The following is a 15,462-nucleotide window of genomic DNA, read 5'->3' on the forward strand; positions in this document are numbered from 1 at the left end:
CGAATTGTGGCTAGGGATCTAGCGTCATTGGATATTGATAGTCTTCTCCTGACATATGTTGATGACATCTTGATTTGTAGCCCAACTAAAGAACAGTGCCAGGCAGACTCCCTAAAAGTATTGAGACTCTTAGCAGAAAACGGACACAAAGTGAGCAAGGAAAAGTTACAGTTCTGCAAACAGGAAGTAGAGTATCTAGGAAGAGTTTTGCATGGCACTAATCGTAAACTGTCGCCTACGCATCTAGAGGCGGTCCGTAAAGCCCCGAAACCGCAAACGGTTGGACAGATGTTGTCTTTCCTGGGTATGGTGGGTTATAGCAGACAGTGGATAGTAGATTTTGCATTAAAGGTAGCTCCACTACGTGCGTTGATAAAAGCAGCTGATCAGAAGAAAGCTGCATTGGTTTGGACGACAGAAGCCGTTGCAACTTTCGAAATGCTAAAGGAGGATCTTTGTACAGCACCAGCGCTAGCGAGTCCTGATTACGGTAAGCCATTCTTCCTGTATGTATCAGAAAAACGAGGCTTTGCTAATGCCGTGTTAACTCAGCAACAGGGACCGAGCAAACAGCCTGTTGCTTACTTTAGCTGCAGATTAGACAACATTGAGAGTGGTATGCCGCCGTGTTACCGGGGATTAGCAGCAGCAGCCTTTGCGTATCAAAAGGCGTCAACCATTACAATGGGCCATCCTACTATATTGTACACTACACATGCGTTACACGCCCTGCTTACCAGTCCGACATTTGTGATAACTCATGCACGGAAGACAGGTTACGACGTAATTCTCTCTTCACCAGAATTGACTATTCAAAGATGCCAGACAGTCAATCCAGCTGATAGAATGATGACCCCATTGGACGGTGAACCGCACGATTGTCAGCAAGTTTCAACCACATACTCTAAAGCGCGTCAGGACCTTGAAAATCAACCTTTGCCACATTCGGATGTAACCTTTTTTGTTGACGGTTCGTGCTTTAGAGGCCCAGACGGGAACTTGGCGGGTTACGCCATAGTAGCACCCAGTAATGATTTGACTAGCTTTGTTACTGTTCAGTCTACGGCTGTTTCCCAACCATGTTCTGCACAACTGGCTGAGTTAAAGGCGCTTGCCGCAGCTTGTAAGCTAGCTGCAGGGAAATCTTGTACTATTTTCACGGATTCACAGTATGCTTATGGTGTGTGTCATTACTTCGGCCCTACATGGGCCCAGAGAGGGTTATTAAGAGCAGATGGCTCTCCTGTGACGCATGGAATGGCCATAACTGATTTGTTACATGCTATTACTCTGCCAGCTAAACTAGCTATCGTCAAATGTTTAGCGCATAAAACAGATGGCTCGTTTGTTACCAGTGGAAACACTGCAGCAGATGAGGCAGCAAAATCAGCAGCTTTAGGACATACCAACATTATGCTTGTGACCGACTCTGAAGGCGATGACTACCCAGAAACGGACTTAACCTCCTTAGCCGCAGCGCAAAATTCGGCCTCAGTGTATGAGATATCTAAGTGGATAAAAAGGGGGGCGGTTAAGAATGCACGAACAGGCGTATGGCGTGGTCCTCAGGGGCATTTTGTGGCTCCTCTCTCAGTTCTCACATCGTTGATTAATGACGCGCATGGCTTGAGCCATTGCGCAAGGGGGGAAGTGATCAAACGAATTCAAAGAGCATGGTGGTCTCTGTATTTAGCTCAGATGGTTGATCACAGGTTAGCACATTGTGAAATATGTGCAGAATACAACAACAGGAAAAGTTTTACTGCCCCAATAGGTCACATACCAGAGCCAGACGGACCATTTAGGCATCTGATCATTGACTTCATGGATATGGCTGAGGTGAAGGAGAAGAAAAGGTATGTTTTGGTGGTGGAGGATAGATTTAGTAGATGGGTGGAGGCGCACCCAACAGCTAAAGCAGATGCAGATTCAGTGGCTAAATTTTTGTGTCGTGAGGTGATTCCAAGGTTTGGTATTCCTGATAAGATCAGCTCAGACAGTGGTACTCACTTTGTGAACAATGTGATTCGAAGAGTGTTCCAGTATTTAAGAATACGACACAGATTGGGTTGTGTCTATCACCCACAGTCGCAGGGAATGGTGGAAAGGGCAAATGGAACATTAAAAGCGAAGCTGGCAAAAATTTGCGAAGCGGGAAAAATGAATTGGGTGCAAGCTTTGCCACTAGCACTAATGAGCATGAGAATGCAAACTAACCGAATGACGCATCTAACCCCGCACGAAATGCTTACAGGACGACCTATGCCTGTGCCTTATCTACGAGGGCCCTATAAGGGCCCTTCGCTGGAGCAGCTTGAAAGTGAGCTTGGCAATTATGTGAAACACTTGACTGAAATACATCGAGCTATATTCCAACAGGTAAAAGGTGCTACGGAGGGAAGGACGAGCGAAATTGACGAGGAGCTGAGGACTGTGAAACCAGGAGACTGGGTGTATGTCAAGGTCTTCAAGAGAAGATGGAATGAGCCCAGACGAGTTGGACCACTAAAAGTTGTCTTAGCTACTCCAACAGCCGTAAAGGTCGAAGGTAAGACTGCCTGGTTTCATCTAAATCACTGTTGCAGAGCACCAGATCCAAGGGCTGGAGCGAGACGTGAAAGAGCGCAGGAGCAGGATCCACTGATAAGGGAATTCGAGGAGCGAAGGAGTGATCCAGCTGTTCCCGCCTCACAACCCCCTTCGGTACAAGCGCCCCACCCGCAGAGCCAGGAGTTTCAACCGTGGGAGAGTCCAGCAGAACAAGAAGAAGACGACCCAAGGGAAGGGCCTTCACAACACGATGTGGGAGATACAGGACCTGCCTATAGAACTAGAGCCCGTGCACGGCGAGAACACTGAAAGAGAAGGGAGAGAAAGGAACGATGAGCAAGAAATAAATGAAGAGGAGGGAAACGGTGATCGAATCAACAGAACGGACTGGGGCTTATTGGTACTTGTAATAATAGCACTGCTGTGTATAGGACTATGGATATACACACTTATACGAGTCTTCGGTGATGATGAACACATGAATGATGAAACTAGGGGAATACATTATATTGAGCAATCACCAACAACGCTGCCCAGAATACGCAGAGACACTGCACAGTCAATGAGCCTCATGAGTAGATTAGACCAGGAGTTGTGGACAAACAACTTGTTTTACCAATGGCTAAGTTACACAGCACACGAAGCAGGAAACACCTCGTGCATAGTGTGCCATGACAGGACATCGCGAGCGCCCAGAGTTTTTCCAACGAGAGGACCAGAAGGTTGTAACAGCACCAAGCACAACCTACGCCACCTATGCCCATTCGTTTGTCTTATGCATTCTATCTCATGTGCCTACGGCCCAACCAGGTTAAAGAAGTTGAATAGTACCTGTGAATATGAGGAGATCGGGACTGAGGGACATCCGCCCATCAGAGTGAGTGAGCGTCAGGGACAGAGATACCCATTCTGTGTATGTTCAAACGGATCACAGGTGTTTGTCGGCAACATTTCTAAAGACTGTGACATGACGGCAGATACAAAAGGATTAAAGATTACCGTGTGGAGACAGTGGAAAAAGGACTATATTGATCTGAACCAGCCTGACCTATCTAATGGGACTAGGCCACTGGCTGATGTATTCTGGTATTGCGGATATAACGTTGCTAGGCAGACCCTGCCACCCGGGTGGGGAGGATGCTGCGCAACAGTGGTGCTGACAGGAAAACTGACTGTGCTGCAAGAAAAGGAGATTAATACATCAGGTCAACGAATTAAGCGCGATTTGGGACGATTCGACAGGAGCAGTGGGGTTTACGTGGATTGGAGAGGGATTCCGGTGGGAGTCCCTGATGAACATGCTGCCATTGGTCGACCAGGAGCAGGAGCACTGACCTTTTTCTTGCCATGGGCACAGATTGGTAAAAACGTGAGATGGATTAACTATATTTGGTACAATCAACAAAGGTTCATGAACTACACAATACAAGCATTAGATTTGATTCAAGAACAACTACATGCAACATCTACCATGGCCTTACAGAACAGGCTTATCCTGGACACCATGAGGGCCCCGGAAGAAGGAGTGTGTACTATGTTCGGAGACCAATGTTGTACTTACATTCCAATGCACACTGGTCCGGAGGGTAACCTGAGTAAAATATTGCGGCAGATGAAAGATCTTAGAGACGAGCACGTAGAGAACACATATAAACCAACAAATGATTGGCTGGCATGGTTGTTCTCCTCAAATTGGAGAGCCGTCATACTTAGGGTAGGAACAGTCGTAGGTGTGGTTTTGGTGATACTTGCAGTTCTGTTGTGTTGTGTAATTCCACTACTGCGTTCCATGATTACACAGATGACGCACACATTGTTTGGCCAATATGTTCAGATGACACATGAGATTGAGTCTCCGTTTAAACCCAGCAATGGCAGTGATGAATTGGACTTAATAAAGATGATTGCATAATGGAGGGAGATTGGAGGCATATATGGAGGTATTTATGGGGTAGGTTGTTGAAAAACAATTTGGGGGAGTGGGAGCCAAATTTAGGATTGCTAGAGTACCCTTTTATAGATAGGCGTACATCAGTAAGGGAGATTTACGCAGACAGGATGTATATTACAGAGATACAAACATTTGCATATACTCCGAGACAGACAGCACAGTTACCCATCGTGGTAGAACATGCACATTATAATGTAGAACGGTTACTTAATCTTGCGTACAGAAGGAAGAGAAGGTTTGGAATATGGATAGGTGTACCACTTAAGAAGAGGGTAGAGGTCATTACAGTCAAGTTAGGAGAAGATGTACTGTGGACCAATGTTCCTAGACAAATGATGGAGCTGCTGAGATCCTTGCCGTTCCAATCATCGGGAAGGGGGCTAAGTGATGTGCTAGTAACCTCTCCTTAGCCCCCCAACGGCCCCTCTACGTGGCGCAAAGTCACATGGGCAGAAGAACAACATGGGGACGTCATAAAAGGATGTGGGATATGTTATGTCGGCGTGTCGTATTATATTGTGTTTTAAATCACTAATGTTTATGCATGCAACACTATTATCATTTACGTGTGTTTTAAAATACTACTGATGAAAAAGCGTAATCACTGGAGAAGTCTTATAATGACAACTGAATGATTGAATGTTACTCATTTATGCATCTTAATGACAACTGCTGATTTGTGGTTAAAGGGAACATAATAATAATGATTCAGGCTTAATGGTCATGTGGGAACGAGTGGTAGACATTACTGAATGTGTTATAAACAGAGTTAGTTGATACTTAATGTTTGCACACTTGAAGCTCTCTGCGGGTACAGTGGCTGGGTAGGTAAGGAGATGAGATCTCGAGAGTGACTGAGGACAGAGTAACTGAGGTTCCAAATCTGGCTCATGGTATAGATCCCAATAATGCCCTACTGAAGAATCAAGAGAAGACAGACCAGCAACACAAAAAGCCACACCAGAGTCAGAGGTGTTGGGCAAAGGAAAAGCTGCTACCTGAAAAAACAGGGGGCAGCCGGTGACCAGAGAAGAAGGCCGGTTAGCCAAAGACGGGTAAGATCTCACTGGGTGGGACAACCTAAGGCAGGCACGGTCGTGCTGCTGGTCACCGGGTATGAAATGGAAACAACGAGGATTGCGTGTAACCAGGGGAATACCTGATGAGTAGGGTTGGGATCCAGGTAGGTATGAAATTGATTGGCAAATGTGAGAGAACGAGTGAGGTGGGTGATAGCAAGACTGAGAAGAACCACATGCAGTGGTACCTGCACGGAGCTTGGAGTACTTATTACATTCCTTGACGAGTATATAATTGTTTACTAGCACCATGATAGTAGTGAAACACTGAAAACGAATCATACGAGTATATAATCCTTGTGCTGACTTATGTACGTATATAAGGCATGTATGCATAGTGTCTGAACAAGTTGAGTGTGTTGTGACTTGAGTCACAAAAGTGGGGAATGTGGGAGATAATTTTGTAAATGAGAATATATGTATAAGGTATGTGTGAAATAATCAGGGGGACAGCAGGAGTGAGTTCTCAGGTAAGGTTTATTCGTTAGGTCGTTTGAGCTTAAGAACAATATAAGGTTTAACACGGCATGTTGGCCTGTCACGGGCCTTGCACACAGGCTGCAAGGGCTTTGAAGAACAAGTAGTTGTATCAATGATGTCAGTCTGGCAGGCTTTCTCTGCGGTACCAGGCTTTCCAAACTTGGACCAATCAATGGCAGAGACGCACCCTAGATTGTTGTGGTCAATCTTCGCTCCATTGGTACCTTGAGCGGTAGTGAGCTCATCATGAAGTAAACGCAGCGCGTGTTGGATGGCAATGGTGGTACCAGGCGAAATATCTAGAGAATATACGTGGAAGACAGCGGATAAATCAGAAAATCCGTGAGGTGTAAAAGTTAATAAAAGAAAGGGGTGTTGGCCCCTGAAGAACTGAGAACTTACCCATGCTGTCTCCTGAAGAAGAATGAGGTATTGGCGAGAGTGAGGCCAAAGACAATCCCACTGGTGGGGGCGGAAACGCCCAATTTTTAATATAATGATTCAGGAAAGTTTAATTATAATGGTATTCGAAAAGTTGTAAATCCAAAGATAATGGTGTAAAAAAGAATCTAAAAGGTCTAAAAAGAAAAATGGGTGGGATTGTCTAGGCAAAGAACCAGTGACGTGTTGCACTGGGAAGATAAGGGAAATGTATATAAAGGCTGTAGTTGGAGTTCCCCGGGTAGAGGTTGTTGGGACGTTCATGCGTGAGCATCTCAATTCTTGTATCAGCGCTGATTACAAAATAAAATCTCTTATCTGCATTCATCTAGTATGCTTGATTGGCTTATTTAGTTTTGAGGTCTACTAACTATGAGTCTCACTTAGACTGAGCTGTCGGGTCAGTGTGGAGCTGGAGTCAGATTTTAGTAGTGAGTACAGTAGATTTTTATGCAAAAATCTTTCTTTGAAAGTCTAATTCTCCTCAGTTCAGTCACATTAGTCTTAGCTCACAGCAGCATCTAGGTTTCATATACTGCATCTATAGATTCAGATTTCACAAACTATGCTAATTTTATGTGTGTTTGTTTTTTAATTGCTAGCCTGGCGAGACCTGCAAGCTCCATCTAGAGGTGGCTTTAATGCCAGCAGCGGCGACACTCGGCACATGTGGCAAGGCATCCAGTCCATCACCAACTACAGGCCAGCTCCACCTGCCTGTGACAGTGATGCCTCCCTTCCAGATGTGCTGAACAGCTTCTACGCTCGGTTCGAGGCACAAAATGACGTGACAGCGAGGAAGACCAGCCCTTCTTCAGAGGACCAGGTGCTCTGTCTCACCACGGCTGATGTGAGGAAAACTCTACACAGAGTTAACCCACGGAAAGCTGCTGGACCAGACAACAATTCTGGCAGAGTGCTCAGGGAATGTGCAGAACAGCTAGTAGACGTCTTCACGGACATCTTCAACATCTCCCCGAGCAGCGCCGTCGTCCCAACGTGCCTAAAGTCAACCACTATCATCCCCGTGCCGAAAAAGTCTCCAGTGTCCTGTCTCAATGACTACCGTCCCGTTGCACTCACACCCATCAACATGAAGTGCTTCGAGAGGCTCGTCATGAGACACATTAAGAACCTGCTGCCCCCATCACTTGACCCCATGCAGTTTGCGTATCGTCCAAATCGATCCACAGACAATGCCATCACCACAACCCTCCATCTGGCCCTCACACACCTGGACAATAAATACACTTACCTACGAATGCTGTTCATTGACTTCAGTTCAGCATTCAATACGATCATTCCTCAGCACCTGATCTAGAAGCTGAGTCTGCTGGGTATCAACACCTCCCTCTGCAATTGGATCCTGGATTTCCTGACTGGAAGACCTCAGTCAGTCCGGATCGGGAACAGCATCTCCAGCACCACCACACTGAGGGCTGTGTGCTCAGTCCACTGCTGTTCACTCTGCTGACTCACGACTGTGCAGCAATGCACAGCTCTAATCATATCATCAAGTTCGCCGATGACACGACCGTGGTGGGTCTCATCAGCAAGAACGACGAGTCAGCATATAGAGAGGAGGTGCAACATCTAACAGCCTGGTGTAAAGTCAATAACCTGTCTCTGAACGTCGACAAGACTAAAGAGATGGTTGTTGACTTCAGGAGAGCAAAGAGTGAACATTCTCCACTGAACATTGATGGGTCCATCGTGGAGATTGTCAAGAGCACCAAATTCCTTGGTGTCCACCTGGCAGAGGACCTCACCTGGTCACTCAACACCAGCTCCATCACCAGGAAAGCCCAGCAGCGTCTCTATTTCCTGCGAAGGCTGAGGAAGGCTCATCTCCTACCTCCCATCCTGACCACCTTCTACAGAGGGACCATCGAGAGCATCCTTAGCAGCTGCATCCGCAGACATTTACTCCACTCGCTGCATCCGAAAAGCTAACAGCATTGTGGATGATCCCACACACCCCTCACATGCACTCTTCACCCTTCTACCATCTGGAAAGAGGTACCGAAGCATTCGGACCCGCACAACCAAACTGTTGAACAGATACTTCCCTGAGGCTTTCAAATATCTCAACAGAGAACTGAGCTGAGCTGGACACACACACACACACACAACCAAGATCTGATCTCAGCAGAGAACTGAGCTGAGCTGGACACACACACACACGTACAACCAAGATCTGATCTCAACAGAGAACTGAGCTGAGCTGGACACACACACGTACAACCAAGATCTGATCTCAACAGAGAACTGAACTGTGCTGGACATGTACTCGCACACACATACATAACGCACATGCACAAAAGCTGAGAACTGTGTTCCAAGAGGAACTGAACTGTGCTGGACACACACACACACATACTAAATTGTCCTGTTTGCATGCACATTCACTTTACATTTCACTTTATATTAATCCTGTTTACATGTCAATTTCATATTTATATTCACTGTATACACTGTTCTTTGCGCAAAGTGTCAGTTTTATATCTGCATGTCTATATGTTGTTTGTCTGCACTGTCTTGTCTTGTCGTCCTGTGCACTTCTGTTGTATGTCTAGTTTATTTCTTGCACCTTAAGTATAGTTTAGTTTTATCTCTATGTTTAGCTTTATGTTTGTCCGCGTCACTGTACTTTGTCTGTGTTATGTGTAGCACCTCTGGTCTAGGAGGAACGTTGTTTCAATTCACTGTGTACTGCATCAGCTATATATGGTTGAAGTGACAATAAAGCTTCTTGACTAATGCAAATGCTATCAAAGCCACCTCACTGCCAGTACGTTCTGAAGCTTGTGGATTGGTTTGAAATGGACAACTGCCTCCTGTTAGTCCTGGAAAGACCAATCCCCTGCATGGACGTGTACGAGTTATGCTTAAGTGAAGGAGGCACACTCACTGAGCTACTGGCCAAAATGATCATGCTGCAGGTGATTCATCTTTCACTATGGCCCCTCTTTGGATAACCAAAGAATTTGTTTGTTCTTGATAACGTGTTTGCTAGCTTTATCAGATGCTTCACAAAGTAAAAATCCCATAAAAATGGAGAACACAAAGTGATGCACAAATTCAAATAATAATGGTGAAACAATCCACAAAGGCATCATTTGTTTTTTGTTTGTGTGTGTAATTTAGATACGTGTGTGATTGAACTGTTTATTTAGGGTTACTGATGTATGGTACGGCTGTGACTATGTGATGTGGCTGTAAGGGTCCAGTCTTGCTGAGACTGGTTGTTCTTTCTAGACTATATTACATAATTACAGTGTATATAGTTGTGTTTAGATGAAATTTAGTTTAGCTCTTTTGATTTTGATCCTGAGAGTTTTCTTTAGTGTTCAATGATTGATGGTTATTATTATTATTATTATTATTATTATTATTATTATTATTATTATTATTATTACTTCATGCTGCAGGTGGGCGAGGCTGCCGGCTACTGCCAAAGTCACAAGGTTTTCCACCGTGACATCAAGGCGGAAAACCTTCTGTTCAACTCCGACACCCTGGACATAAAATTGATCGATTTTGGCTGTGGTGATTTGTGGCAGGACACGCCCTACGTGGAATATGCAGGTAACTGCACGTCAACAGATATTGCACATAATTAATGGAATATCTAAGTTGTGATCTTGCTGATGTTGTTCTTGCTCTTCTGCTCAGGAACCCCAGATTTTTGGCCTCCAGAATGGATCCAGCAACAACAGTACTACGCCGACCATGCTACCATCTGGAGTCTGGGCATTCTCCTATACAGCTTAGTCTGTGGAGAAATGCCCTTCAGTAATGAGGAGGAAATTGTTGCTGGGTCCCTCAATTTCATACCTGGCCTGTCTGAAGGTGAGAGAATATAAAAACAGCATTTTGAGATATTACAAGATATTACAAATCTGAGAAAAATGATAGTGAAGATTAAAAATTAGTGACTAAATTTCTGTCTCTGTTTACATCACTGCCCACACAGCCTGCCGCCATCTGATCAACTGGTGCTTAGAGCAAGATCCCACCAAAAGACCAAGCCTGAAGCAGATCAGTAAACATGGGTGGTTCACAGAAGCCCTTCAGGTTAGCCAGGTAAAACATCAGATCTAATTAAAATGAACAAACACAGAATATGATCCAGATCACATGGATTGCACTAGAACCCTACTGCATTCTTCCACAATAAAGTATTATGTAATTTTATTTTCATGACAATTGAACAAGAAATCAAATAAGGAAACATTATGTTCTACAAAACTCTATATTAATTTAAACATGTTTTTATTCCACAGATGATGAATAGGCCATGTTGGATCAGACCATCAGCACCCAACAAATTCTAATTACAAATAAATTATAATTCCTGTAAATAAATTAGAAATACTTTAAATAAATCATGAACCTTATACCTGACTGGCTGCTGTTTGCTTTCATTCAATATCATCATATTTATGATCTTCTGCTTGGAGCCGTCTGCATTTATGACTCAATGTCTGCTGCTGTGGATGAACACACATGGATAGCTTAAAAATCTGCACTTCCCATCAACAGTTCATGCCCAAATCTCACCGTGGGTTCAGTCGATGATCTTATATGAATATAATGTAGACTTGAATTTAAAACCTGCTGTAATCATGAAAACTGAGCTCATCCTGAGATTCTTATTCACAATATACTCATACTGTAAATCCTTTTAAATATACGTAGAACTGTTTATATTATACAATTGTATTCGTTTCATTATATATCATATACACTGATCAGGCATAACATTATGACCACCTGCTTAATATTGGGTTGGTCCCCCTTTTGCTGCCAAAACAGCCCTGACCCATCGAGGCATGGACTCCACTAGATCCCTGAAGGTATGCTGTGGTATCTGGCACCAAGATGTTAGCAGCAGATCCTTAAAGTCCTGTAAGTTGCAAGGTGAGGCCTCCATGGATTGGACTTGTTTGTCCAGCACATCCCACAGATGCTGGATTGGATTGAGATCTGGGGAATTTGGAGGCCAAGTCAACACCTCAAAAACTCATTGTTGTGCTCATCAAACCATTCCTGAACCATTCGGGCTTTGTGGCACGGTGCATTACCCTGCTGAACAAGGCCACAGTCATCAGGGAATACTGTTTCCCACATCAAAATAACAAAATAATGATACTAAATTATAACATGCATACATAGAGGTGGGTCAGCTCACATCAGTTGAAGACAGAAACACCATTTCCTCTCTCCACCATGGGGGCACAGGACAGGGTGTCTGCTAACACATTCTCAACTTCCTTAATGTGTTTTATTGTCAAATTATAAGGCTTTAAGTAAAGTATCCATCGCATTAAGCGTGGACTCTGACTCTGTAATGAATGATGGAATGTCAAAGGATTATGATCTGAATAGATGACAACTGGGGACCCTCCCCCCACATACACATCAAAATGTTGAAGTGCCCAGATCAGTGCCAACGTTTCCTTCTCAGTAACAGAGTAATTCAATTGATAGGAATTAAACTTGAGTGAAAAGTAACTAATTGGGTGACCCAGGGACGATTCTAGGATTTTCATTTAAGGGGGGCTCAGTCCCCAATGTGGGTATAATAGTAAAAAAATTAATGAATGAATGAATTAATTAATTAATCAATCACCAATTTGTGTACAGTTTATGGATAATCACATAATTTTTTGGGGTGCTGAGTAGTTATGCTACAGCCCCCCTAAAAATGGCCTAGCGACGCCCATGAGTTACACTATCTACATAGGCAAACCAAAATCCCTGCACTTAAGCACATCTACAGCACCCAGTGGCCACAAGCTTCATCAGAGACACGTCACACCCGGGTCACCACCTCCTTCATTCCACTCACATACCTAAATGTTCATGCATTATTTGTAAGATAATCACCTTGAGAAAATATTGTCCTTACTCTGGATATTTTTAAGTGATAAAATTAGATAGATATCATTTATTAAGGATCAGATATATTAATTATATATAGATAGTTATCGATACCGTGAAACCCTTATATATATATATATACATATACATATATATATATATATATATATATATATCCTCTTTATATATATGGGGTGTTTTAAAGACAACTAACAAATTAGAGACACATCCACCAAAGTGCAGGGGTTTAGCATAGAAAAAGTAAAAGGCTTTTTATGAACCATTGCAGCTATAACAGTTTCAACTCTTCTTTAGGAGTTTTAGGAGTTTAGGAGTGTTTTTATGGGAATTTTGACCATTCCACTGGAAGAGCATTTGTGAGGTCTCTGCTCTAATTCATCCCAAAGATGTTGATCAGGTTGAGGTCAGGACTCAAGACACCCATGTCTTTATGTACCTTGCTTTGTGCACTGGTTTGCAGTCATGTTGGAACAGGAAGGGGTCATCCCCAAACTGTTCCCACAAAGCATAAAATTGTCCAAAATGTCTTGGTATACTGAAGCATTAAGAGTTCCTTTCACTGGAACTAAGGGGCCAAGCCCAGTCCCCTGAATTCAGTGATTTGGAGGGGTGTCCTCAAATGTTTGGCAACATAGTGTATATATATGTATTACTTATTACCCTTGTAGCCCTTTTATTATGTGCCCTTGTAAGACTACAGTATAATATAATATCAGATGAAACATTAACACAATATTAATGTGAAACGTGATAATTCACATCATACACTTGAACACCAGACATTAAAAACATCAAGTCTTTATTGAAATCTAATTTGATTCTTCTCTGTTTTCAGCTCATGGCAGGGTACAAAAGATTAGGCACAAGAGACTAACAGCAACACCACTAAGTCAGGAAAAGGGAGCCCTAGAAATACAGAGCAGGAAAATAAAAGGTTGACAAAACCAGAATTATTATAAAAATATACCAAAATTATATAAACCAAGTTATTATTCATAGCTACTAAAAATCTTTAAGCGGTTCTCATGAGAAAACCATATGATTGATTAGAGACGGCAGAGAATGTGTTCACTTATCACTACAGTGTATTCATATATGGAAATCATTTCGACGTCCATTTTCATCTGCGAGACAGAGGCTGCAAAACCATGATGGTTAGCTTCTTCCTTATACACTAGAATGGGATCATGGACTAAAACATAACTCCTATCTCTCTCATTTCATTTCATCAGTTTCTCCTGATGTCCTACAGGCTGTAGAATTTGAGGCTTCTGTCCATGTCAGTAGAGGACAGGAACTGAGCATGCTCGCCAGTTACCCAAACCTGAGTGATCTATAGAAAGCAAAGAGGAAAAGAGAGGAGAAAGACCCAATCATCATTTTCAATCAGTTATTCATTTTAAAAGCTGAAAACAATTGTTTATGGGAAGCATGGACACTTAACACACGATATAAATGTATAACAGTAAAGCTGCTGCACTCACCAGTGAAGTTGAGAACCTCAGTCCACTGTTTGCAAATGTACACTCGAATATCAGACCCTCTAACAGCCAGATACGTTCCGCTCTGGTCAAACACCAGAGACTTCACCTGCAGGTCAACAGGAGGAAGAGGAGAAGGAGGAAATGAAAAGGCTGATACTGGTTCATTGCACTTAATGATCTGATTATTTCAATTTGTTTGTGATTTAGTAAAAACAATTGCAGTACACATGGCAACATATCAGCAAACCAACACTTGTATAATAATAACAAACCTCATAGTTATTATCCAAAGTAATTGTCTAAAAGTTCATCAGCTTCCTCAGATCCCACAGCTTCAGAGAGCTATCCTGAGCACCTACAAAAACACGATGGATGGATGGATGGATGGATATGTACATTTTTTTTTCCTTTGTTTGATATCACTTTTACATTTATGTCTGAGCAACTCCTACTGCAATATTAAATGACAAAATGCCCTTTTATAAAGCTATTCCACATCAAACTGTGTTTGTGTGTCAAATTGTACATGGTTAATGGTTAATTGTTCCAAATGTTTGGAGGTTTTATTGAACACACCTTTAATACTGTACCAGATGCTAGAAGCTAGAGAATCATTACTGCTTCATATTAACAAAATAAACAGTTTAATTGGTGTGTGTGTGTGTGTGTGTCATTTGTAATAAAAGTATATTAAGTTCAGAGAGAAAACTCATCCTAGGCCAAAAATGAAAAGTAGAATATGAAATAAAATTGTGCAAATGTGACTATTGTTATTCACCAGCTCTTCTGTGAGCTACTTGAAACTATTTAAATGAAAGGGGGGAAAAATATGAAGTTACATTATCTTTCTTTTTCGGGAAGCTGATCTCACTCTTGTTGTTTGAAATATATTTCTATTAAATCTTGTTGATTCAGGTCAGGTCTGATGTAGACTGGTGATCTAGACCAGATTAGGTGTGTGCATTAATACTGTATAAGTTTTGCACAGGACCCTGGGATATTTAAGAACTGACCCCCAACCAACTGAGGTATGAAGAGTGTTAGTGTGTTAAGTAGGGAAGAGAAATTGTGATCGAATAGAGGAAATATATTGTGTGAAACATGGAAAAATATGCTGGGACTGTCTACACTGATTTGCTCTGTTTCTTGAGCCTAAAGTATAAAACCTTCAGGAAAGTGAGTTAAAAAAATAATATTACATTAGTCCTACACTTTTTTCTTATGCTAAATGGTTTAATCTTGAGTAAAATCCGCTAAGCTACTCGTTTCCCCGTGTTCAGCCTCATGGATTTATTATGGACACAGGTGAACATCCTGTGCAGAGGAGAGAGGGAAGAAAGCTGAGAAAGTCTCAGCTTTAAAGTAATATAAGATCTATAAGATATATGATAGTAATATAACTAATATAAGATAATACAGATCTACACAAAGCAGAAAGAGGCAAGCAGCTGTTTATCAAACTTGCTACAACCCAAAGTAGAATAGTTTGTATTCGACCTGTAATGAGCTGTAGACGTCTTCAGGCATAACATTATGACCACCTGCCTAACATTGGTAGTGTTGGTCCACC

General features: G+C 42.5%; 1 protein-coding gene across 1 annotated transcript; it reads left to right on the forward strand.

The window, feature by feature from the left end:
- The first annotated feature begins 9,923 nt into the window (after window positions 1–9,923).
- Window positions 9,924–10,898, forward strand: LOC131357967 (serine/threonine-protein kinase pim-1-like). Its single transcript, XM_058397397.1, has 4 exons — window positions 9,924–10,089; window positions 10,177–10,353; window positions 10,478–10,587; window positions 10,788–10,898. The coding sequence occupies exons 1-4, from the start codon at window positions 9,924–9,926 to the stop codon at window positions 10,836–10,838; spliced, it is 504 nt and encodes a 167-aa protein (XP_058253380.1). The 3' UTR covers window positions 10,839–10,898.
- Window positions 10,899–15,462: the final 4,564 nt, after the last annotated feature.

Source organism: Hemibagrus wyckioides, linkage group LG08, assembly GCF_019097595.1.
Source record: "Hemibagrus wyckioides isolate EC202008001 linkage group LG08, SWU_Hwy_1.0, whole genome shotgun sequence".
Lineage (NCBI taxonomy): Eukaryota > Metazoa > Chordata > Actinopteri > Siluriformes > Bagridae > Hemibagrus > Hemibagrus wyckioides.